The sequence below is a fragment of the Pleurodeles waltl genome, chromosome 1_2, assembly GCF_031143425.1.
Source record: "Pleurodeles waltl isolate 20211129_DDA chromosome 1_2, aPleWal1.hap1.20221129, whole genome shotgun sequence".
Classification (NCBI taxonomy): domain Eukaryota; kingdom Metazoa; phylum Chordata; class Amphibia; order Caudata; family Salamandridae; genus Pleurodeles; species Pleurodeles waltl.
Window position 1 is genome coordinate 705,571,502 of NC_090437.1, and position 24,815 is coordinate 705,596,316.

Genomic DNA, 24,815 nt, shown 5'->3' on the forward strand with positions numbered 1-24,815 from the left:
TTAACCCCTTTGCGCTTTAGGGATGTCCCCTAAAAATCCAAATCCCATTGTGCTTTAGGGATGTTCCCAAAAAAAATAAAAACTGTGAGTTTTATACCCTGTGGAACCTGTCACAGGCAAATGTCTGTGACAGACCCTCAACTGGTTTGTTTATGGTGCCTGGAGCCAGAGCATGGCTCCAGTGCCTGCCTAGACTGCCTTGTGGTGAATCCAGTGCGGTCCGGAAGCGTGTCTTCATGCTCTTGGTCACTATGCACCACTCAAGGTCCCGTTCATGTGAAAGGTTCGAGGCCCGCTCCCGGAGTCACTCCCATCGGTCGTCGTCGAGGTCTAAGTGTTTGTCAGATAAGTCCTACAAGCAGAAGAAGGCCAAGAAGTCGAAGAACTGTTCAAATTCAGCACGCTGGTCTAAGTCATCGGACAAGGCACAGGAACAATGCCACAATTCTAAGCCCTGCTTCCTCGCATCACTCACGGAGCCCGAACCTGGTTCCGCTCTGCATCTCCCTTAATTTCAAGGACTCAGAGCAACACCTGACCTCCTGAAGAAATTTTATGAGGCCATGCACCACATCTTTGGCGAGCCAAACCCACCCACCCCCCCAAGTGCCTTCAGGTCTTATGGGTTTGGAAGATGTCCCAACTGGATTTCCACCAGCCAGTTTGCTCCCCGCTCCAGCTGGGCCCTTTGAATCCAATTTCGAATCCATGACATTGACCAGAGTCTATTCCAGTAGCTCCATAACCGGCGCTGCCGACCCCAATGTTATTCCCAACTCTGATATTGAGCTGGACTGGCGTTGTCAGACATCATCTCTAGAGCCAGCTGGACCAAGACCAACTGGTCAGAGACAGTGCCTCCCTTTTTTGACAGGATCTCTGGAGAATAAGTTTGGGATGGATCTGAGTATTCTCACGGTTATCCTGACCTCCTTGAGGAGCCCTTGGCTGAGGGTAACTGGTATGAGAACCTGACTGGTGCCAGGGTCTGGGACCACACTAGACACCTAGTGTGGCTACAGAGGAAGGGGTCTCATTTGCTATGGTTTTGCAGAGGGCAGCTGAAGTCCTGGACCTTACACTGCCCTCAGTGGTAGTCAATAACAAGGTCTTGACAAAGGTGCTTTAACCCGGAATAGCCCCCCACGTAACCTCTTCTCCCTTTTAATGAAGCCCTCATTGCTGTCCTCCTTGGGCCCTGGGCTAAGCCCTGCACAGGTGCGCCTCTGCGCAGGACTATAGCCTGCTTTCCTTGCCCCGCTCTAGAGGATCCAGCGTTCTTTACCCGGGACCCCACCCTAGAGAGCCTAGCTGCCCAGGACTCCACATCGATAGTTAACCCTGGCATGTCCCCTACCACACCACTGGTTAGGGAATCCAAGAGGTTGGACACATTTGGCAAGAGAATTTTCTCTTCAACCAGCCTTGTACTGCATTTGGTTAACACCGCATGCCTCTTGGGCCAGTATTTCCATACAGTTTAGGACTGTTGCACAAGTGCTGCTCATGATCTCGGAGGTGGCCTGAGACATCCTGACCCAAGCTATTGCCGATGGCAGGGACACATCAATGTTCAGGATACTCTGGGGACTAGGCACATAGTATCGAGGTAGAGCAATTGCTTCGTCTGTAGTACTTCATCGCCACACCTGGCTGAAGTCAGCTGGCTTCTCGGCTGATATGTAACATCCCTTATGGGATGCCCATTGATGGCACTCGCTCATTTAGCGATAAGGAAAATTTAGCACTCAAGCCCTTTAAGGACAGTTGGGCCACTGCCCAGTTGTTAGCACTCTTCATGACCTCACACCAGCCCTACTCTGCCTTTTAGATTTTTCTGTAGTTGTGGTGGGGGCTACCAGCCGCATCCATTTCCACATAGCCACCACAGCCAACGGACTCCTCAGTCCTTTTGTGGCTGCAGATACAGCGCCCACATGCCTTGTTGGACCCAAGGTCAGAGATTTGCCCAGCCCACCACCTCCCCGGCAACTGGAACCTCCAAACCCCTTTAATATCCCCTCACAACATGGCAGGCAACCAGTCAGCAGGATCAATCTGTTCCTCTGGCAGCCCATAACTTTGCACAAATGGGTGCTCCAGGTGGTTCAGCGGGGTTATGCCCTCCCATTAACAGAAACCCTGCCACCCATGCCACCATCCTCAGATCAGCTAAGGGAGGATCATCTCTCCCTGCTGTGTCAGGAAGTGAAGGCTTTTTTGGCCAAAGGTGGTCTAGAGGGTATCAACATTAGAAGTAGGTTGTGGTTGCTATTCCCACTACTTTCTGGTACTGAAGGATGGAGGCCTCGGCCTCATACTAGACCTGCACCCTCTCAACTACTTTCTGAAAAGGCAGAAATTCACAGTGCTCATGTTTGCTTAAGTTCTGTCTGACCTGGATCCCGGAGAATGGTTGGTAGCTTTGGATTTGCAGGACGCATATAGACTTCCTGCCAGCCCACAGATGTTACATGTGGTTCACGGTAGACCACAAGCATGTTCAGTTCGCTGTGCTTCACTTTGGCTTAATAGTGCACCTTGAGTGTTCACAAAGCTGATGGCAGTGGTTGTGACCCATCTGAACAGGTCAGGGGTTCCGGTCTTCCTCTGCCTTAACAACTGGGTTTTCAAGGTGGACTCGCACCAGGCAGTCGTAACCCTACTCCAGACTATGGCTGACCTCCTGCTTTCGCTAGAGTTTTCTGTCAACGTACCAAAGTCGCATAGGATTCGCTCTCAGGTGCTCCCTTTCATCTGAGCCATTCTGGATACAGTGCATTTCCGGGCCTATCCTCCGGAGCAGTTAGTCCAGGATATTTAGGCTATCACTCCGTTATTTTCAGACTCTATCCTGGATTTTGGTGATACTGACTCAGAGGCTGGTTCTTCTGGCCTCCTGCATCCTTCTGGGTTGACATGTCAGCTAGCATATGCGGGCTCTGCAGGGGGATCAGAATTCCTAAAATGTACAGCATTTTGGGAATCTCTTGGACCTGATCCAGATATCGGAATTAACTGCATAGGATGTGAAGTGGTGGAGTCGTGAACCAAGATTGAGTCTGCGGGAGACCTCTCTTCCTTCCCCACCCAGATCTCTCAGTGGAGACAGATGGAGCACTTTTGGGTTTGGGCAGCCATCTGGGAGAGGTGGAGTTAAGAGGACTGTGGTCTTCGGCAGAGTCTCAACTCCACATCAACCTGTTGAAGTTGAGAGCGATGTGCTTGGCACTAACGCCCTTCCTCCTCTCCATCAAGGAAAGACTAGTACACGGACAACATCACCGCTATGTGTTAGCGCATTAAACAGGGCAGGGTGGAGTCCTGGACCCTGTGCCAGAAGGCTCTGTACCTCTGGACTTGGCTGGAACGTCAGGACATTTTCCTGTTCATACAACACCTGGTGGTGTCCCTGAACACGCTGAATGCCTCACGGATCACAAATGGAGTCCACATCCCGATATGGTGCAAGGTCTCTTCCGTGACTGCGAAGAACCTTGGTTAGTTCTGCTCATCACCTCAAAGAATGTGTAATTTCAGCACGTTGGAGTCTTAAGTGGGTCTCAGATTGTCTGTACACCTTCCCGCCTACACCAATCCTGTCTCGAGTACTGAAGAACATCAGGACAGTCCGGGCCTAAGCCATCCTTGTGGCTCTGGATTAAGCAAGAAGAGCATAGTATCCCAAACTCCAGAGAATGAGCAATCAGTCCTCCTATTAGGCTGCCCCTTCGAGAGGATCTCCTGTCTCAGCAGCAGAGCAAGTTTCTGCACCCGAACCTGCACATGCTGTACCTTCATGCCTGAAGATTGAGTGTCAGCTGAGTCCACAAATGTTTATATTATTGTTGTGATGTACTGTGTTAATTGTAATTTTAGTATAATTGTGGAATATATTTTATATTTGGATGACCATTCTGCCGCTAGATGCAACAGCTGAGCCTTCAATCTCTCTCCTGAAGTCTGTGAGGTCATCTTGGCAGGCTGGCATCCCACCACAAAGACCGTATACATCTACCATTGGAAAATGTTTATGGCTTGGTGAACTGCCAAACATGTTGACCCTCTGTCCACACCCTTGTCTGAAGTGTTATTGTTTGTTTTGTCTTTAGCTCAGCAAGGCCTTCCTCTGGGTGCATTTAAGGGGTACCTTTCAGCCATATGAGACATTTTGCGGGTGCTGGATCAACAGTCCCTGTTCAAGTCACGTTTTCTATAGGGCCTCTGACGTATGTTTCCACCATAGGTTTTCTAATGTGTTCATCTTTTGAACCCCTGCACAGTTGCCCCCTAAGATTCCTAACGATCAAGGCAGTTTTCTTGATGGCCATCACACCAACCAGAAGGGTCAGTTAGCTACAAGCACTTTCTGTTAACCCTCTATAAACCAACTTCTTCCCAGATAAACTGGTTCTCCTCACCTATGCCTCTTTTTTGATGAAGGTGGTGTCACTTTTTCATGTTGGCCAAAGTATCAAGCTGCCCGCTCTCTTTGCTTCACATTACCTCCCCAAGGGGGAGGATAGAGTTTACTGCTTGGACCTGAAAAGGGAGTTGTAGTTCTACATTGATCGCACCAAAAAACACTGGGTGGACGATCAGCTCTTTGCGTGGTTCATGAGAATGAAGAAGGAAAAAGCAGCGTAGAAACAGACCATCTCAAGATGGATTGTACTCTGCATTAAGATCTGCTACGCAGTGGCCAAAAATCAACCCCCTGATGAGGGCTTGCAGGCTCGTGCCACCAGATCCAAAGCTGCGACCACTGCGTTAGCTTGTGGAATCCAAGTTCTGGACATCTGTCAGGCTGCAACGTGGGCGTCCTTGGTCATGTTCACTAAACACTGCCTTGACAGTCCAATCCGTCCTTACACTTTGCCCATTTGGTCCTCCAGGACTTTTTGGTCTGAACCATTTCAGAGACCGACCTACGGGAGGTACTACTTTGGCATCTATTGGAAGGTGAATGAATCTACTGCTAGAAGTGTTTATCAGATGAACAAGTTAATTACCTTCAGTGACGCCTTTATCTAGTAGAGACTCTAGCTGCAGATTCCTTACCGACCCGCTGTACCACCCCGTTTCTGCGAATTGGTTTTCGCAGTCCTTGTAGCCCTTAGTTTTTGCACATTGGTAATCAGCATTCTGACATGGCTCTGTGCTTCTGTTGCGGAAAGAGTCACATATGGAAACTGATGTCAGCACGCTGTGGTGCCACCTATATTGGCACCAGGCATTTCACATCCATGCGGCTTACACAGAGCCAATCAGCATTATTACCTGCATGCAGAAGTACTGCTGAAGATTTTCTTGGTCCAGTCTGATACCGTGGGAATATTCCGAGGTAAGGAAATTGCAGATAGGTATTCTGTACCAGTTAAGGCATTACTGAAGGTAACTAACTTGTCCAGTCCTGCCACTAAACAGCTGGGATGCCTTCAAGTTAATAATGAGAGAGAACCTATGGACTTTCAAGTGCCAGAATAAATTTGACCATAAAATTGTACTTTTTCTGTAATTTGATATTGTGGACTGTTAGAATTTAATGATTAAAATAGTCAGTGTGGAGAACTACAAGAGGGACTCTTTTTCCCCCTGTATCTATGATATGCCATGTTGATGAGTTTTGGCTGCTGTACTTTAAGCCATGCTACGTCACCACGCTGCTGGGTGGTGAACCCAGCTGCAACTGACCAAACGGAGCTGGGGGAGAGCAGAGCTGAGCCACGGGGCTTTGTTAGGGGAGAGCTGAGAGTCGAGACCTGTCAGTGGTGGGAGTCACTGTCACCGCTCCTGCCCCTACCACTCCCACTGGTCCCTGCGCCAAATGCATTCAACTCACGGAAGCGGCTGGGAGGGGCCAAGCAGCTGCGCTGGTGTCAAGTCTTGTGTTTATTTCAGCTGCGCTGGCATGCTTCGCTGCGCCCTACTGTGGAAAGAAGGAGGAAAAGGATGAGAAGCTGGACCGAAGCTGTGGACCAGGCTGTTTTGCAGGACTTGGACCAGACAGGGTGGCTCGTGGCAAGTGGCGGGCCTGGTTGGGGGGAAGGGGTGGTTTATTTGGATTAGGTTCCATTGTCTCTGTTAGAGCCCTGAGGCCGCAGAAGCGGCCCGACCATGTTCGGGGTGTGGGTTGAGACTGTCTGGGGAGGGGGGGCTGGTTTATGTAGCTCTCAGAGTGACTGTGACAAAAGTGGTGCCCTACATGCTTTTCCGTGTCTTTGCCACTCTAGCCAGCTACCTCCAGGGGCCAACACTTATTAGCGTGCTCTTGCCGCCGTCCCATTGCTGCCTGGCAGGTGGCACCACACAAGGAGGGGTGAGGCAGCTCTAGGCAAGGAGCTCACCCGGAGCAGATACTCTAAGAGGCAACATGCTCCTCCTGAGTCATGAGTGGATCAAGCAGCTAGCACTCTATAGCCAACTTGCCATCTTGTTACCCCGCTACATTGGCACGGATATTGCATGGACATTGCATCCCTAGTGAGTGTGGGGCACCTTAAAATTCTAAACACTTTGAAATTTACTAGCTTACAAGCATTTTCCAAGGGCTGTCTTCCTTTTAAAAAAAAAAAAAAAAAGAAAGAATAGCTCTCAGGCCGAGTCTGAATGAGGTCAGGGAGAATCAGGGGTACGATTCCTTCAAGGCCTTCCAGGAAAAGACCTACCTGTCAAACTATCCAAACAACGTGACAATTTACTACTGAAGAGAGTCTTCTGGTCCTCGCCGAAATGGAGCCACAGGACCACCAGGGTTGCTCAACAGCTGAAGCCCAAAGTTCCAAAGAGAGGTCCATGACTGTAAAGACATATTCCTGTAACTTTCAGCCAAAAACGTACACAAAATTCAACTTCCTGAAGGACGCTGGATCTGCCTTCTACTCCATTAATGACAGGCTAACTGGGCTGCTGACACTGTAGCAACCTGAGGCTATTATCCACCCTTTCAGGGTGCCCTAGATGTCCAGCTGCTTTGAGCTCCCTGAATGCTCTAACACAAGGTCTGCGAGGTGGGGCAGCCAATACCGATGAGATCTCTTCTTGTCATAGAGTCTTGAGCAAGCAGATGTCTCCCTGTAGTGAGGAGGAGGGAAACATCAAAGTGAATACCACATAAATCATTGACCCATGTCGCAAGAGGACTTTCAGTACTAGCTCTTTTGACCAGCAGCAGGAAGCACCCCCAAGAGCTCCTTTAACCCCTCTCAGGGCATTGAAGCAGAAGGAGAAGCAACTATAGCCCACAAGACCTCCCTGGGTGACAGCAAGCTTTCACCTTGCAAAGCACCATGCTTGACTCAAGGGGTATACCAGACAACTGGAAAAATTGATCAAGATGTATGCGATCGGGCTACTTCACTACTAATGCCATGGAGCACAAATTACATTCAAGATACTAGTGTCTGCAGAGTGCATACAGGCCAGCAAGACCAGGTTGAAGCCTGGGGATAAATGACAACATCTCCTGCCTTGTAACTCAGGAAGGGGAGGAGATGCTAGTTTTTGTACGCCCAGGACCCACCTCATAGGGTTAGCCTGCAAAGCATGGAAGCTAAACCAGAGCTGTAAAAAGCATTGCAGATAGACAGTATCTGGACTTCTCCTCTAAACACCATGCAGCTGTCTGTGGAAGCCTTGCAATATCAGTCCAACAAAATGGATATCCAGCTATCATTACTTAATACCTGAGTGGTCTTCATTACTGGCGTTGATGAAAAATTTGCCAACTTAAATACGCTAATTAGACATGCCCAAGCCAGTCCTCAGCTTCAACAAGCAAGCTGATCTTGTGCCCCAGTTCTGGACAAACAATCTTCACTGCCAACTATGCTTAGTGATCTTCTCACAGATCTAAAACAGACCATTAAGTATGCATCAGGAGCAGAGGTACAGCTCCTTGCTCCCAACTTAGAGGCTCAAGGCTCAACACAAATGTGCCAAACTCCCCTGCAAAGGAAGGCCCAAGTCAAACCATCATTGACTTATCTAAGAGGGCTCAGAGTTGTTAATCAACTGAGCAGGAGGCAGCTTTAGAAAAGGTAGAACCCCACAAACACATTGACAGCTCTGGGATAGCAGAACAACGCTCAAGCAAGAAGGAAGCAAAAAAGGAAAGGCCGAAATAAAATAAAGTTACCACCAACTGTATAGGGGAATATCTCATTTTTTAGAATAGCTACTGGGTCTGAGACGAATGAACATCTTGGTAAGTCATCTCGGCTACAAGGGACATCTGCAGCAAGTATTACGCCCGGGAATGAAGCTGAAGCCGTAAGCTTCAAAGTCTGTACTGGAGACACTACTGAAACCCCGGAGGAGCAACTGAGCAGCACCACTATGAAAATGAGAAACTCTTTGGGCACCAGGGGCACAATCCAGAGCCCAGCAGACAGGAACATTTATTCAACTAATGCAAGTGCACAACATGAAGTCAACTTTCAGGTCGAGACAAGGGTTAATGCCCCAACTAAGGCTCCTCGACCTCCATGCTAGGAGCTGACCCAGCAAGAAACCCCTCCCTGACTCCATGGGCTATTATGACACAAGGAGGGTCTAGTATTGAGCACCAGGAAGCTCGGGCAGTAGCTCCCAAACCCATTGCTCAAAGTGAAGTTTGCCTCGTCTCAAGAACCATCAGGTCAGTCCCCACAAAGGCTCCTTCATCAAGAATGCATCATCATAGCAGACCCAATTGTGATCCTCCGTTAATGTTGGATGATCAACAAAACACAAGCACCACAATTTTCTTGCTTGAATACAACTCTATAGGCACTTGTGACATCTTAAATAGGGGCAACATTTTAAGTTTATTAGCCCTGGTTCCCAGCCTGTAACAGCTAAGGACAACAGACCATGCCTCAGTCGAATTTGTTCACGTTGTAAGTCAATCAGAGAATGGAGCAATCAAGGCCACTTGTAGGTCAACTGAGATAGCCCGGAAAGTGCTAATGGAGTGGTGCACTTTCAAGAAATAGGGTATTGAGTCGAGACCCATTTACGAACCAGGGTATCCTCTTCCCTTGTTACATATAGATCAGACAAGAGGTGATGTTCGGCCACCCAAGCCCACATATTTGGTGCTCATGGTCGCTTTGGGGAAACCACCACCATGAGCAGCATCCAGAGAACATCACGTGCCAAACTCAAACACAGTTGGGTCTTGGAAGTCGGACTCAAGGTGGCTCTCGCTATCTATAAATTGTGCACCCCGGAGCCCGTGACTAAACCTGGCTAACAAGGAGTCTTCCAATGAACGGATAGGCTTTTTTACGGCTCTGCTCCTAGAACATTAACGGCTTGGCTAGTAAATGGTCAGATGCAGAGTTCCTAACATATCTACAGTTTTTTGATACCATCCTTTTCCAGGAGCCGTGGCTTGAATATCCCGGGAGATCCCTTTCACATACAGGGTTTTACGAATTTCTCTATGCCAGCCTGTAAATGAGCAAAATATCGCCATTTGAAGGGTGGTCTGGCAATCAACACGTCTGCAGTAAGTGTAGGACGAGCAAGGGAACTGCATTTCAAGTTGCCGGCAGTAAATGCAAACAGGACAACATTTCTCTGCCACAATGCAAAAATTGAGGTTGTAATTATCAATGTCTACATACACCCTCCTGGCCTATTTAAGCGTGATGCAGGTTATTGAGTGGAGATACTTGAGCCAGTTTTCCTCCAAATCAAGATTGATGGTACAGTACCGGACTCTTGGAGAGGATTCATAATCTCCTCTATCTTTAAGAGCAGAGAAATTGTCTGCAAATAATTATTGCCTTGTAGCACTTATCGATAATGAGGCAAAATATTTTACTGGGACACTTCTGAAGAAACTAACAAATTGAGCCACTGAGAACACCATCATTCCGCCAAATCAGAAAGGTTTCTCCAAATTGACCAGAACATCAACTTACGTCCTGACCCTATTTCTCTTGATTGATGTGGCAAAAGGCTCTAGGATGCCTTTACACTTCTGCTTCATTGACTCCTTGTCAGCTTTTGATCATGTTGATCGGGGCAAACTCTGGCATAAACTGGCCCACTGCAACATCCCTCAGGCCCTACTTGAAATGCTTATACAGCTGCATGCGGATATGTGGGTGCAGGTTAAGCCTGGCACTGGGACACACCTCTCCAGACAGATCACGACTACCAAAGGACTGAAGCGCACCTTGTTCAGCCTTTTTCTGGCAGATATAACACCGCAGCTAAACAGCTCCAGGAAGCAAGGCTCTTTCCAGCCTCCCATACGCCGATGACTTGGTCCTAATAAGCCACACTTGGGTGGGGCTACAGCGCCTGCTCCGTATCATATAGGGATAGTCAATTGAAAATGACCTGGTTATCAACTTAGAAAAAACTAAAACCATGTTGATTAACAATGGAAGGAGAAGACCAGTGGCCTTGTACTGGGCCAGGATGAGGATTGACCCATTTGACAAGTATAAATATGTGGCCGTCATCAATGACAAAAAAAAGGGCCATTTGCTCCTCAGAAAGAGGAAATGGATAGAAAAGGTAACATAGTGGCCATAACATTTAAAAATCTTAAGAAAAAACGATCTGGTCCAATGCATATTGCTATAGAGGGCGGGTAAGAATTGTGGGCCTGCCTCGTGCGCACTTTTTAAGGACTCGTATGTACTTTATTTGTTCAACTGAGGTTTTATCATACTTCACTCAGATTTGTGACAACTGATGCTGTAAACTGATGCAGGGTGGCATTCGGCACTAAATTTATTTCTTTTTAACTGTGTTTTTATTGTTTAACCTTTACAGTGATTTAGGTAACCGAGCAAATAAACAGTTAAACTTAAAACCCTTTTTCTATCGGATATCTATAAAGTGCACATCTAAATACTTTCGCCAAACATTGCTACTGAAATGTAGTTTTTCCATTGGTTAGTCCTTAACATGACATTTGAAATGTATCTCATAGTTAGTAATATTATAAAGTTAACTAAGTGCTTCCACTAATGGTGAAGAATACATTTTTCTTCTTTTCAGCAATAACTTCTATTAAATATCCCTCCTGGTTTGCTCTCTTTTTTGTAGAAAGATGTTTTTCAATTAAAAGATTTGGAAAAGATTGCACCCAAAGAAAAAGGAATAAGTAAGTATTGATATCTTCTTATGTTGACTAATACACTAGAAAAGTAGAGTTTTTAGTGGGAATTCACATTCTACAGATTCCAGACTTGAACTGACACCTAAGTTGAACGTGGATGCGGACACGGGTTGAGAATCATTTCTAAGGTTGAGAACGTTTGGTAATCTAAAAAACAATAGGGATGTTGATACCATTTAGACACTTTTGTGTAGAGAAGAGCTTAAAAGATATGAGTTCTCTGTGCTATACTTAGGCGATGTACGAAATATTTAACAAATATCATAGCTTTTGTTAAAAGCACACATCCAGTTTTCCTATGGTTCTTTGCTAATGAAGTGTTAATTTGCACCCAGTTATTGTGGATTTAGTCTTAGCTTGCATGTGATGGCAAAATGGTAATCTTAACTACTGAACAGGCTGGCTGCAAACAGCACTGTTTTTCCACCATTCAAATATCCATATGTTCAGATATACCCCTTGTTTTATAACTGGCAGCATTCTTGTTCTTAATGTGTCAACTAAGAAATTAGTTGTCTAAATACATGTTCAACGTGCTTGATACGTTGGTTGTTGAAGGAACTGAATAATAAATGTATGTACGTTTGTGGTGGCTGGACAAAGTCCACATCTAGGAGAATGGAACTATTTAATTGTATTAATCTGTTTCTCTTATTCTTCGATTGGAGAACAGAAGAGGCATTTGGGGTGTCGTTATAGCAACAAATCTGATATTTCAGTTATAAGCAAATACATAGGCAAATACTAGGGCAGTAGTTCTGCTCGGGTATTTGCATCAATATTTTCAACATGATGTTGCTATATAAATGTTAGATGTAGGCAAGGTCACAAAGAAAATCTCTTTCAACATGTATATTTGTTCTGTTTATTTGCACACTGAAAATACTTTGTAATGTTTACAATAATCTCTGAAATTCCATTGCAAACAATTTCGGTAACTCACACAAACCATAAGTGACGCGCCTCTCTCCCCACCCTTGAAGACTATAACTCTCGCACCAAATACACTGCTTATGAATTCACACATGATATGGATGTGACAGAAACACTACCCATAACATCAGTGGCTTCACTGGTGACATTATATATCACCTTAGTGTTGACATTATGAATCGTGTCCATATTGGCCGTGTCTTTGTTTGGGGGAAGTGTTGGTATTTATTGGTGTTAGGCTATACATTTATGTTATTTATTAGTATGAAATAATTTTGAGGTCGTAAACAATGCATTTGGTGGGCAATCTCCATAAAACTTGTCACACCTAAGAATTCTGATTTTGTGCAGATTGGTCAAACAGCGCAAAAGTTATAAGTAAACCTACAGATATATTACTTGTGGGAGAAAATTTTAATTGTAACTACAGTATTGTGTAATATAGAGGATGCACTGTAGGTAGCCTTATAGCTTGGTCCTACATAGTCATGTCGGGCTCTGGTGACCTTTACAAACCACTCTGCCTTTGGCTTCAAAGTATATGGTTTATGCGGCAGAGTTGTTTGTAAATTTAACCAAAACATTAATTTGTCAATAACGGACCATTTTACACGTTACCTGTTATGAATGATACATTTTACATTATTTTTCATGCAGATAGTTTGAAAAAGGTCCTTTTTTAAAACAGGGTAATGTTTATTAAAAACAGTTAATATTGAGCTATACTGTTTAGCTGTCTGTGGTATAATAGATTTTGTTAAAACTGTAGTTACGAACGTAGGGTTTCAGAAAAAATATACTATTAGCTTTGCTAAAAACACATTCTATAGGTAGAGTCACAGATTGTTAGAGCTTTTGCATGCACAGTACAACCCTCAATATGTCCTCATTGTAGTTACGATATTCAGGTTTTGAATGCCTTTCTTGAAGAGAATAATCATTAAACAAATGGTAATGTTAAAGCTTATCGGAGTGGTTTGCCGATCTAATTGCCTAAATGCACAGCATTATGTGCAGCCATACTTGAGCATAATTAGCTGCCCGCAAGGAAAACTGACTATGAGTGAACCTCCTGTTGAACAAAATGCGTATTTCACTAGAATTATGTCATACCCGTGAAATATTTTGCATGTCTTGTGGAAGTGATGTAATTCCTTTGTAATATGGATTTGTGTGTAGTGGGGGGTTCTCAGATATCAAAGTTGCCTTCAATTCTCCTCAATTACATCTAAAATAAAACACATTCTTTGTTATCTCTCTCAGAGTGATGGAGATAATTGAGATGCCAAGACTTAGTCCTAAAAGACTTTACCAAAGAACAAGTCTGTGCCACCATCGCAAGAAAATACATCCTCGGATTTGTGAGATACCTGTACCAGACAGATATAGCCTAAGGGTAACCGCCCTGAGGAGAACCCATGCTCCCAGATGAGACAAGAGTGAAACGTCTTCTTGAATAGCATACTTCCTGGTTTTCCACCTGGATCACTGTATGTAATATCACCTGTGGACATCAAACAGCATTTCAGGAGGTTCTAACTAGATGAGTTAGGGAATGAAACATTCAGTTTGCTAGTCTTCAAATCTGTCTGCCCATGATTTTTGGGACCTAACACCACAACATCTACAAAGTCACAGGTGCTTTTAGTTTCACATCTGATGGAACCATTCTTCAGGAGTTTCTTTACCCTCGCTATAGCAGCATCAGTGACTCACTACTTCATCAAGAAATAGGGCTACAGAAAATATTCCACATTTCGAAGATCACCACCAAATGTAGTCATTCTTTCTACAGAATGAACATATTTCCATACACCCCCTTGCCTGAAATGACCGTCTTGTTTGTAATCCTAACATTATTGCCTTCACTACCCTATTTCTGCTGAACACATTTTGTTGACATTAAGATTCTGCACACTTTACTCCTGCTAACCTGTGGCAAAGTGCTTGTGCCCCCCCTCATGGTTCAATTGGCATATACCTAATTGGCCCTGTTAACTGACGTATAAGTCCATACTACATGTACCCACAACCTACCTGTAAATGAAATGCTGTAGTGGGCTACAGCACTCATTGTGCCACCCATTAAAGTAGCACTGTAAAACATGTCTGAAGCTTGCTATAGCATCCTATATGTGCAGTTTTAAAAGTGCTATTTTCGACTTGGCAAAATAAACCTTTTGCCAGGCCTAACCCTTAATTTTTAATACTTATAAGTCACCCTTAAGATAGGTGCTACATGTTCAAAGGGCATGGTACATGGTTCTTAGAGTAGGCCATGTATATGAAGTATTTCATGTGACAAGGCTGACATCCCTTAGGTTAGCACTGGTTTACGTTATTACATTTAATTTGTGTTAAATTTTGTTTGGAAACAGCTAGAGAAATATTTATTACACTCATTTCAATAGTAATTGAAAATCATCTCTAATGGTGAAGTTAGGTTTTCTATTACTATTTTGAAAATGCATTTTTTTTAAAAACGTTTTATATTTTTTGGCCTAAGCCAAATGTGCCTTTTTGCCAGTGTCAAGGGTCACCATATTGTTAATGGCTTTCCTGTGGTGTGATGTGTATTCCTCCCAGACAGTGGACAAAATGGCCTTATGTATGGGGAAGGTTATTTCTCTCCTGAGCAGGTTGGCCTGAGGGTTGTATCAGTCCCTTCCTGATCTTCAAAGAGTAGAGTGAGGGGTTTATCTAGCCCTCTCCTACCTTCAGATTATACTTGGCAAATCCAGCTCACATGTGGGCCAGCCTGCCATTTGTTGCACTAGTCAGACTGGAACCATACCCAGGAAAAAGGGAAGAACAGACCAGAATCATTTTGGGATTAGACAAAGGAGATGTCTCCATTACAGTAACTCACCAGCCAGGAGTGCATAGTGCTCAATTAGATTCTCTAAGCTGAGTCATCACAGAAGGTAATAAATGTATAATTTGCAATAAAGTTCTAACCCTTGGCTTCCTTCATTTGGGAAATCTTCAAATAAACGTTTTGTTGAAAGGAAAAGACAAAAACACAAATATTTAGCATGTAGATATTCAAAAGCCAGATCCATTTGCAAGAGTTTTTTTGATGAACTGCTAAAAACCATTTGTTTCTGCTTTCCCACAACCCCTTTGATCTTGTAAGTAATCATCACGCTGGGACATGGTTAAAAAAAAGAATGGTCTTCGGTGTCCATGGAGTCTTGCAGGCCATTTGTGTTTTATTGATCTATTTCTTATGCCAGAACAACCACACAGACATGCAGAAGCAACCTTCTTTCTATAATGCATTACAGAGGTCTGCAGCTTAACATAGTTTCTAAACCTGTCTGCCATGCTTTTGAATGTGGGCTTGTACACCTATCACAAGATTGCATGAACACCTTAAAGGAGGACTCAGTGCCTTTCACCATATCATACACATTCAAGTGGAAGACTTTTTGCATCTTATGTTTGAAAAAGTCAATCGGACCTGTGACATGCGAGGAAGATACACTATTCCAGTACCTCTCATATCTGGAAGATATATTATTCCAGTACCCCATAAAGGTTCAATGGGCATCTGTAACTGTTTATTGTTAGTATAGGGTAGTTGGTGCTGGACATGTAGGCTTAAAGACAATTAACAATAACTCTTTAAACATGAAAGAACAAACTATGCTACCCAATATATCTGAGTCTGTAAACCAATACCAACTATAAACATTCCAGCAGAAACATGAACTAAGAGTTAAAAGACAATACATAATATACAAGTTTCAAGGTACCGGAAAGCCGGCACATTCAGCTAATAAGTCAGTTAAGAATGCTAACTCGGTAAAGTGTCCTAACCATGTCAACACCAAAAGATAAAAGTGCTGTGAGCTGAGTTGACCTGTAGAAGAGCCCTTCACAATCCATTTTTGCTCATCCGAGCAATACAGAGAGACTTTTTTCCCTGTTCACAATGTCAGGATGCAAGCCCCATTCTTCAATGAGATTTACACGAAATGACTAATTATCATTGCTGGTTTAGGAAACCATCTAATCTTAATCCATAAAGTCATGAGGATGTAATTCAGACTATATCAATCCCTGCTTTTTTCCAGAACCCTGCTTTCTGGCTAGAAGGTTGGTTCTAATTCTCATTCTAAAAGGGCTCCCTACTATTTCTGGAGACTTAAAAAGGACTTCAGAAATACTGAACATTAGACTCAAATTTGTTTCATTAGTGCAACTATGGTCTAAACAAGCGATGTAGCCGTCTGGATTGTGTTATGTATAATAACTTGAAATAGAGCAAAGATGTCCGAGCAATGCATAGTGCTTATTCAACCAAGAGAAAAAACAGCTACTCACCCCTTCTCATTAACATCTCTGTAGCAGAGATATGCAGAGGTTGTGAATCGGAACAGATATCCAAGTGGCCACGCTTCTCTGTGGAGCCTGTTTGAGCTGGTATTTATTTGGTGGCTGTCCAGCTAGTTTTCACTCTCTTGATTTTTCAGTTCCCACTAGAGGAGAATGGAATGTGCTTGCAGTTTTTTTTATGCAGTGTTTATAAGTATCACTAAGGATCCCATGATGTAAAACATAAATTTCTCCATCATGGGATTATCTACTGAATTATTGAAAAAGCAATCCTTCTCCCTAGAAACGAAAGACAGTGGACTTAGGTTGCCAGCCCTTCATCGAGATCCTAATGCCTTATCTGGGCAGCAAAATGAACTGCCAGAGAAATGACTGGGATTAGAAATTCACTCTGAAGTCTTAACTTCTCAGTTTAGAGCTGTGCTGCCTATTTACCCAATGTATTGATTTTTTCGGTATCATAAACAGTGGTCAGTGAAGAAAACTAAGAAACCTAATCAATGGTTGAGAATGTAATTTTCTGTTTTGCAACTCCTACCTTTCCTCAACGCCCTGTTCCCTCCATAATTAAAATCTCCCTGTAATGTAGTTCCCAATGATTTGTCTACTGGTAAACAGAATGTTTGGGGGTGGTTTTCTGTAAAGCTGCTATCATTGGTTTACTTTCACCATACATTGGATTGGCATTTCAACAGCATTGTGTAGTTCATTAGTCCCTCCTTCATTATATTCCAGTGTTTCGTAACAAGCTGATCTTGTACTTGCACAAGACCTAGATGCAGAACACCTCCTGACCCATAAACAGGTCTCTGCAATTGCTCCAGGCTGTCATAAAATAAATACACCTTTTCCTGTTGCTTGGTTAGTTATTGAAGAATCACAATTAGGATTTCAGTGTTTCTGAGGTTTCTACACATATCTTTTCCTTATGGAAACATTTACATACCCAGTCATTTAAAATTCTATGTATCATCGGGGCTAAAAAAAAGTGAGATTTTTTTTAATAATGTTTTTTATTGTTATGTGACGAAAAAGTTGTTCACTGCTTTGAATTATTTGAGCCTAAGAGTTGGGTAGCAGAACCATAGTTTGGATGTCAGTATAAGTCTTTATATTACATTTGCTACTTAAACTGTTGTTGTTTTGTATGCAATATTGAAATATTTACATTTTAAGTGGGGCGATTTCTTCCTTTTCCGTGTTTAAAAAAAAAAAAAAAAAACACGGGTACTCCACTTGCAAGTTTTCATTAATAACACACAAATGTTATTTTTTACTTTTATATGTTGTCTATTATAGCATCAATGTCAGTAAAGGAGATCTTACAAAGCTTAGTGGATGATGCCATGGTGGACACAGAGAGAATTGGAACTTCAAATTACTTTTGGGCTTTTCCAAGTAAAGCCCTTCATGCACGAAAGCGCAAGCTGGAGACCCTAGAAACTCAGGTAATTATGGAATGAGTGCTAAGGCATATGTAAGCTTGACATTGAAGTCATATGGCCAGTATGTTCTTTGCCATTCTGTTTGTTTCGCTGGTTATTTTTTTTGCATTGCATATTATCTTTATTAAAACAACCATGTCATACCCATTTGAAAATATGTCACCCAAATCACCCTAATGTGATTGTACAGCATTCTTTTCTGCAAATATAAATGTGTTGCTGGAGCAGTGAGTGAATAAATAACCACAAATGACACTATTAAAGATTCAATGTGAGCGTGATTGTGGATGTCTTTTGATGCGCAAACTGTGAATGGTGTGAAGTAGGGTTTGAGTCACACATGTAAGCCCTTTGGTTTTGCCCAGTATCACTTTGTAACTGGTGGTCCTGGGTTCAGGGATGTTATACCCTGTGTGCAATAATTACAACGTATAGAACTCAGTGTGACCACCCTTGGTATTGGTTTGTAAAATCGAAATGGATGGAACTGGTGTTGGATGGAATTTTTTTAATCTTAGTTCATTTTTAGTGCATACATGTGAAAGGCAGCTATCTGCTTTAATATACAATACTTGGCTTAAGAATATGCTAGAAGAGGCAATCTGTTGCTCGATGAAGACTGGTTGGCATATGAGTGGGGATAGGATTTGCTTCAGCAGTATCACTAACATTGTATGTGAGGCTACACTGAGTTTCAGAACGAAGATGTGAATACATTTAATGGAATAATCCACAGAGTTGAACTGTTGTGAAATGCTATATGTAAGAACATGTGGGTTATATAATGTTATATAACTTGTCTTTCAATTTTTAATTCTTACACTGTGACCTTCCTTTGGTTCCATGCAGTCGACGCATGGCGCCATGCTAGTTTTTGTTGTTTCTCATTTCCTGCATTGGCATACAAAGTAAGTAAGTATATAAAAATCTTGGCAACTTTATGACGAAATAAAACTTTATTGATGGTTATCCCCCTCCCATCTCATTGAGCGAAACTAGTTTGGTTTGTTGCCAGATGGCAAACATTAGAAAAAGTAGTTCACCATGCAGCATTATAAATGCTGGATGCCGAGCATTTGCTTAAAAGGGTAAACTAAACTTTATCTATAATTGTGCCCGCAATGGCAACTCTGTGAAACAGCATTCTGAATGAGTATGCTTGTTATCACTCCCTCACTGAGACAATGATTACTGAGCGTTTATCTAAGGAATTAGCACTGCAAGGATTACTCTCTCACATTGTGGCCCTTTGCTATAACAATCAAGTCTTTCATCCAAACCATTAAACGGCAACAAGGGTACTAAAATTATAACATTTGGCTTTGGCTTACTCTGTTGTGCCATTTGGCTGTGTTTGCTAAAATGATTTTTGAAATAAAATTATTTTTATTGTTTTTAAAAATATATTTTATTGTTTTTTGTGAACAATAGAAAAAAAAATATCAGTGTCACACTTCCAGAGCAATAACCCATAAACTGCAGGACTGTAAATGCTACATGGAGGAACGCCATGGGCCACAGTATCATCAGGGTAGGTCCGATTAAAAAGGAGCACATCTCTGTTACGGTGCCAAATATACAAGGGCAGCACAGCATTCTCCCCAAGTGGGATAATCAGAGGTAGCACACGATCAAGATGCGAGGTCATAGCATGAAATCCCAGGTGTCCCATATAAAGTGAAATTTGATCGGGCAGCCCCTACTCTTGTACACTGCCCTCTTTGCGGCCATGTACATATCCATACCTTTTTTCCATTCAGTCACGGACTGGGTCTCTTGAGCCCCCCCAGGTCTCGCAATGTCTCTTTTCGCTATTAATAGGGCTAAGTTACAAAGTGTAAGCCATTTGCGGGGGAGATCTATGTCTCCGAGGACTCCTAGTAGAATATACCTGGGGTCTTCCTGTAAAACAGCGTCAACTATCTTCCCCAATTCAGTCAGCAGGAATCTCTAATAGGGGTGTAGTGCCGGACAGGACCAAAGTGTGTGGAAAAAGTTGCCTCTTCTGTCTCCACATCTCAAACATTCACGGTGTCTCATAGGCTCTCATTATTCTGATGAGACTACTGGATTTTGAGCGGCAGAATCGCCTGCGGTGTAGGAGACTAAGTCTTACCCACTGCAGGTGACACCTGTCGCTCCAATGGGGGTTTTTCTCCGGCCAACTAGCAGTGCCTCATCTCTACCCAAGGATAGTGATGATTGGGCTGCCGAGCGCATGACATACTTGGCTTCTCAGGGAAGTCGTGGTTACTCAGGTCTCATTCGGTTCTCTCACTTACAAATCAGTCTCATATATAAATGAGAAACAGAAGCAGTATATGTTTAAATAATGAGTTTAATAAAAACAACTGCATCTTAGATATCAAGGCGTGAGCTGTAATAACCAGGATGACACAACATGACAGTATGCAAATTGGGACGAGTAGAGTGAAGCATAAGAACAACGCTATCATGTTGTCACTATTGTCAATGGACTAATCCCTACCTATGCTAGCATAGAGCACAGCATGCTAAGCTCTAAATCTGCCCTTCAGGTTCCCCTGGGAAGACATGAACCCCCAGACCTGAGCAAAGGCCTGCGGTCTGCGGTAGCATCTGTAGCGAAGCAATCAGCATACAGTCGTGGTTCCCTGGCTGGAATCTCCCTCTAATGTGTAAGGGACAAGGAAGTGTTTTTATAATAACCCAGCGGATATTCTGAGAAAGTGTCCCTATGTAAAGATGTGTATTTTCTTCGAGTATTGGAGACTAAACTTCTACCACGTTCACCGGCAATGTACCGTGCTGTAGCCTTGGAAAAAGCACAGAGTGATCAAGAATGTCTTGTTTGAGAACAGAGTGCTGGCCTAGGCAAAAACAGTTAGATAGATGGAAATAAAACAAGACCATAAAACTGGTTATTCTAACAATAATAAGACAACGCTAAATAAAATATATCCAGGTTAAAGTGCACAGCGGCCTAGTGTGTTAAAATAACGTGCATGGACCTATGATTAAAATGGCTACACAACAACGGAAGGGCACCCACCCCATTGCATGAAGTCGAACTCTGTCATAATAAATGCAATGCATTATTTTTAATTGAATGAGGCGTAGACGGGAGTTAATTGCCACCTCTCTGGGAAACATAAGAGCCGCCTCCCAGTCTGTGTCTTCCAGCCCGCCAATGGTTGCCTCCCATGTGGACCTCAGTTTGAGGAGGGTGTCAGGCATGTTATTGTTAAGTGGTCTTTACATGGTGGATCCCGCCTTCTCCAGTATTTCCCCTATCAGTAATTTGCCTTCCAAGGGTGATTTCTCCGGTATGTCGGTTGGAATCGGCTCTGCCCTCCACGCATGTTGGAGTTGAAGATATCGGAAGCGCTGCATATCGCAGAGATTGTATTCCCGCTGTAGTTCAGGGAATGGTGCCAGGCTACCTTTAGACAGTAGATCTCCTACCCTTGAGATCCCTGTGATGCCCCAGTCTTTGAATCCTTCTAGCTTAGTAACCTCTTTAAGTATGTTTCCCATCCATAACGGAGTTTCCTGTGTAATCTTGCCCTCCCAACTTATACGTCTAGATGCTTTATGCCATGCCTCAATCACTACCTTAGTTGCGGGTAGGAGGCACTGTGTTCTTCCTCCTCCATATAGATAATGCAAGTGGAAATTGTGTTTTTTCCAATGCCTAGGTAGGATCAGCTACATAACTCCAGTTGTTTACTATCTGTAGATGAGTCTCCCTAATCCCACCATTTTAGCAGTTTCTTTGTAGCGTCTGTAAGCTTTTTGTTGTCTGTTTTGCCAGAGTAGCCGCTGTAGTTCTCTATGTATTTTCAGGGAAAGCTCATCTGGCAGTCTATAATAGGAATTCTGTATGGCATATTGGAACTTTGGGAGGGTAATCATCTTAAACATGGCAGCTCTACCCATGATTGTAAGAGGGAGTGACTTCCTGCGCTTCACGTCCGCCTGGAAATCTGAGAGTATTTTGCCAATATTACAGCGAATACTACTTTTTGCGTTGCATATTGCATAGATTCCTAAATATATGAATCCCTCACGGGTTACCCTAAGGCGTTCGGCGAGGTCTCCCACCAGGGACAGCCCGGTCTCCATCTGAGAATTGCAGTAAAGGATTGATTTATTCCAGTTGATGCTGAAGTGTTGTCCATAAATTTCAAAGGCTTGGACCATAGATGGGAGCGCAACATGTGGATGGGTTATGTAAAGAAGAATATCATCCAAGTGTAGTGATATTTTCTTTTCTGCAAGGGCCTGAAATCCATGAATAAAAGAGTTATCAAGAATGTGACGGGCTAATTGTTCTAGAGTAAGGGCAAAGAGAAGGGGTGATTATGGACACTCCTGTCTGGTGCCTCTTTGAATACGGAAGTCAGCTGACCTGCACCACCACACAGGTTCCTTATACAATAGTGCCACCCATGCAAGCAATCTATCACAGAACCCCAGTCGTTGAAGGGTGGCCATCATAAACGGTCAGTGTACTATGATGATAGTGACTTCCCTGCCCCACATACCCTGTAACCGCTACATATGTCCCAGTGGACTTGAAAGAGAGGTGCCTTCTTAGCTAGGATTGCCACCCTCTCGCCCCAGATGTAAAACCTCCATGTGCCCGAAGTGTATAATTTCCTCTTGCGAGAAAATGGCAATGAGTGCCTCTGAGGTGTGTTTCCTGCAAGAGGACAATGTCTGGTTTCTGGTGGCATAGGTAAGCTGCTACTAGCCCTCTCTTAACCCTGTGTCCCAGTCCGTTTACATTCCACATAAGTAGAGTGTGCTCCCTCGGTGGAGTCAAGTCTTGTCATTGGCACTCTGATGTTTCAATGTTTTGAACCATGTTGGGTAATAGAGACCGTCATTTGACACTACATCTCGCGGCTGCGTAGCTACAGATGAACAAGTGATAATCAAACAAGACTGAACAAAACAACCCCAAACCCTGCCCCTCTACCCACACCCTCCTCCCTGTTACATACGTGGCCTCCTACATTCTATAGCCATCGTGTCACTGGATCAGGCCTGAGGGTCTGTAGCCCACCCCAACTATAGATAATTATAAATTTGTAGTTTACTTCTGCAAGGGAAGTTCACTTACAAACGATCTCCCCCGCAAACTGTGAACTAGTTCCCCCAACGCCTGTACGGTCTATCGCCCCAAGGCATGGTACCAGCAGGTGAGGGAGCAGCTGAGTCTTGCTCTATACACACACACCACTCCACACTCTCACCAGCTGTCAATAGGTGGAGAAAGGAGGCAAAAGGAAAAACTAGTAGGAAAGAAAATAACAAAAAGGTTGGAGGAAGTGGGGAGTGCAACTGGGGTGGGGGGAAGCAAGGAGGGGAAATGGGAATGAAAGAAAAGGGAAAGGAAGGGGGAGGGACAAAGAGAACAAGCATTTGCAATGCAACGGGTCTCGCGTTTGCTCATGTTAGAGCTGATAGTGTTGTAAACTCCTAACCTGACTTTTCACCTATCGGCAAAAGTGCATTTATCTACATAACCCGAAAAAGTGCAATTAACTGTGTAAAGCGCTCGACTTCTGCCAAGCGAAATCGTGCTAGGAAAATATAGAAAAAGTAGTCCACGAGCCGGACAGAAAACAGCGAGCCTCGCATGTTTTCTGTACTTGGTCGATGCGCTCGAAAAGGGCTAGCCACCGGAAAAGGCATGACATATGCATGCCTTCGACTAATGAAAGCAAGCAGGTTTTAAAAGGCAAGCCCACGAACCAATGAAAAACACTGACGTGACGTCGACAGGGCTCCGAGCCCTTTTCTAATACCTAAAGCGTCTCGCTGCGATACGCATGCGCGACCCTAAAAAGGAGTAAGAAAAATAGATGAGAGAAAGAAGTTAAGTGAGAGAAGTTTGGGGGGAGAGACTCCTTTCTCCAGGCTGTCCGTGCACAGAGCTGTCCAGTTGTCCTAAGAATGAAGAAAAGACAGGATCAAAGTTCCTGTTGGATCAATGTGCAGTATCCCCATCCGTGACTTTGCTGAGATTTATGTTGCAGTTATCCATTTGTTCAGCCGAGGGATCCCATGGGGCAGGGCTCCTGTCCTCATGATCTGTCTCCATTCTCTATGTTTGCGACTGGTGCTTCCACAGGATGGGAGGTCGTCTTGTTCCTTCTTTCATAGTCTGAGTCCTAATTGGGGAAGACCAGTGCATCTCTTGTGAGACTCATTCTGTGGGACCTATCTAGGGCACTCCTTGATTGCTTTTCTTTTTTGCACTTAGGGGTCTCTATTTTGGACCTGGTCGCCCTCTTGCCCTGCTCCCGCAAAGTATCTGCAGTTGGTCCATTCCGTAACATGGGGGGGCTGTTCCTCAACCCATCTCCATGCTTCCTTGGGAGTCTCAAAAAAGTGTGCTTTATCAGGGAGTATAACTTTTAATTTCGCAGGGAAGAGGTGCATACAGTGGAGGTTCATTGTTCAGAGTTTAACTTTCACCTCATCAAAGGAGTGTTGTTGTTTTTGCATGCCTCAGGAGTAGTCCAGGAAAATCAGTATCGTGGAGGAGTCAAAAGTGAGTTTTCCCTGCTGTGTGCCTCTCGAAGAATCACATCTCCATCATAGTAGTTCAAGAAGCGCGCTGTAAGGGCTCTTGGGGGGCGCCAACACTCTGTGTGCCCCTTCTATCACAAAACATGTTGAGAAGTTGGTGGATGGGAGGAGCGGAGCCAGGTTTCTAAAATTATGGGTGTTTGTGTTCCCTTCACTCCCTCAGGGAAACCTATGAATTTAAGGTTATTACACCACGTACTGTTTTCGGCGTCATCCACTCTCCCAAGAAGGTCTTTAGTGAGTGCATTTAATGATGTCAAGTCTGCTCCGTGTGTATGGGTCATGTCTTCAACCTCTGAAATTCTCTCTTCCGCCGTCACTCTGACTGAGAATTTACGCAGTAGGGAAACCTCTACCGCCACCTCACCCACCTTTGTCAGGGGGTGGGT

The 24,815-nt window shown here is 43.9% G+C and overlaps 1 protein-coding gene across 1 annotated transcript in view; it reads left to right on the forward strand.

Moving 5' to 3' along the window:
* Positions 1–24,815, forward strand: part of MND1 (meiotic nuclear divisions 1) — a 311,795-nt gene that overhangs the window by 88,276 nt on the left and 198,704 nt on the right. Inside the window, exons 3-4 of the mRNA XM_069242805.1 lie at positions 11,053–11,110; positions 17,699–17,847. Of these exons, the coding sequence (XP_069098906.1) occupies positions 11,053–11,110; positions 17,699–17,847 (207 nt within the window). The remainder of the gene's footprint in view (positions 1–11,052; positions 11,111–17,698; positions 17,848–24,815) is intronic.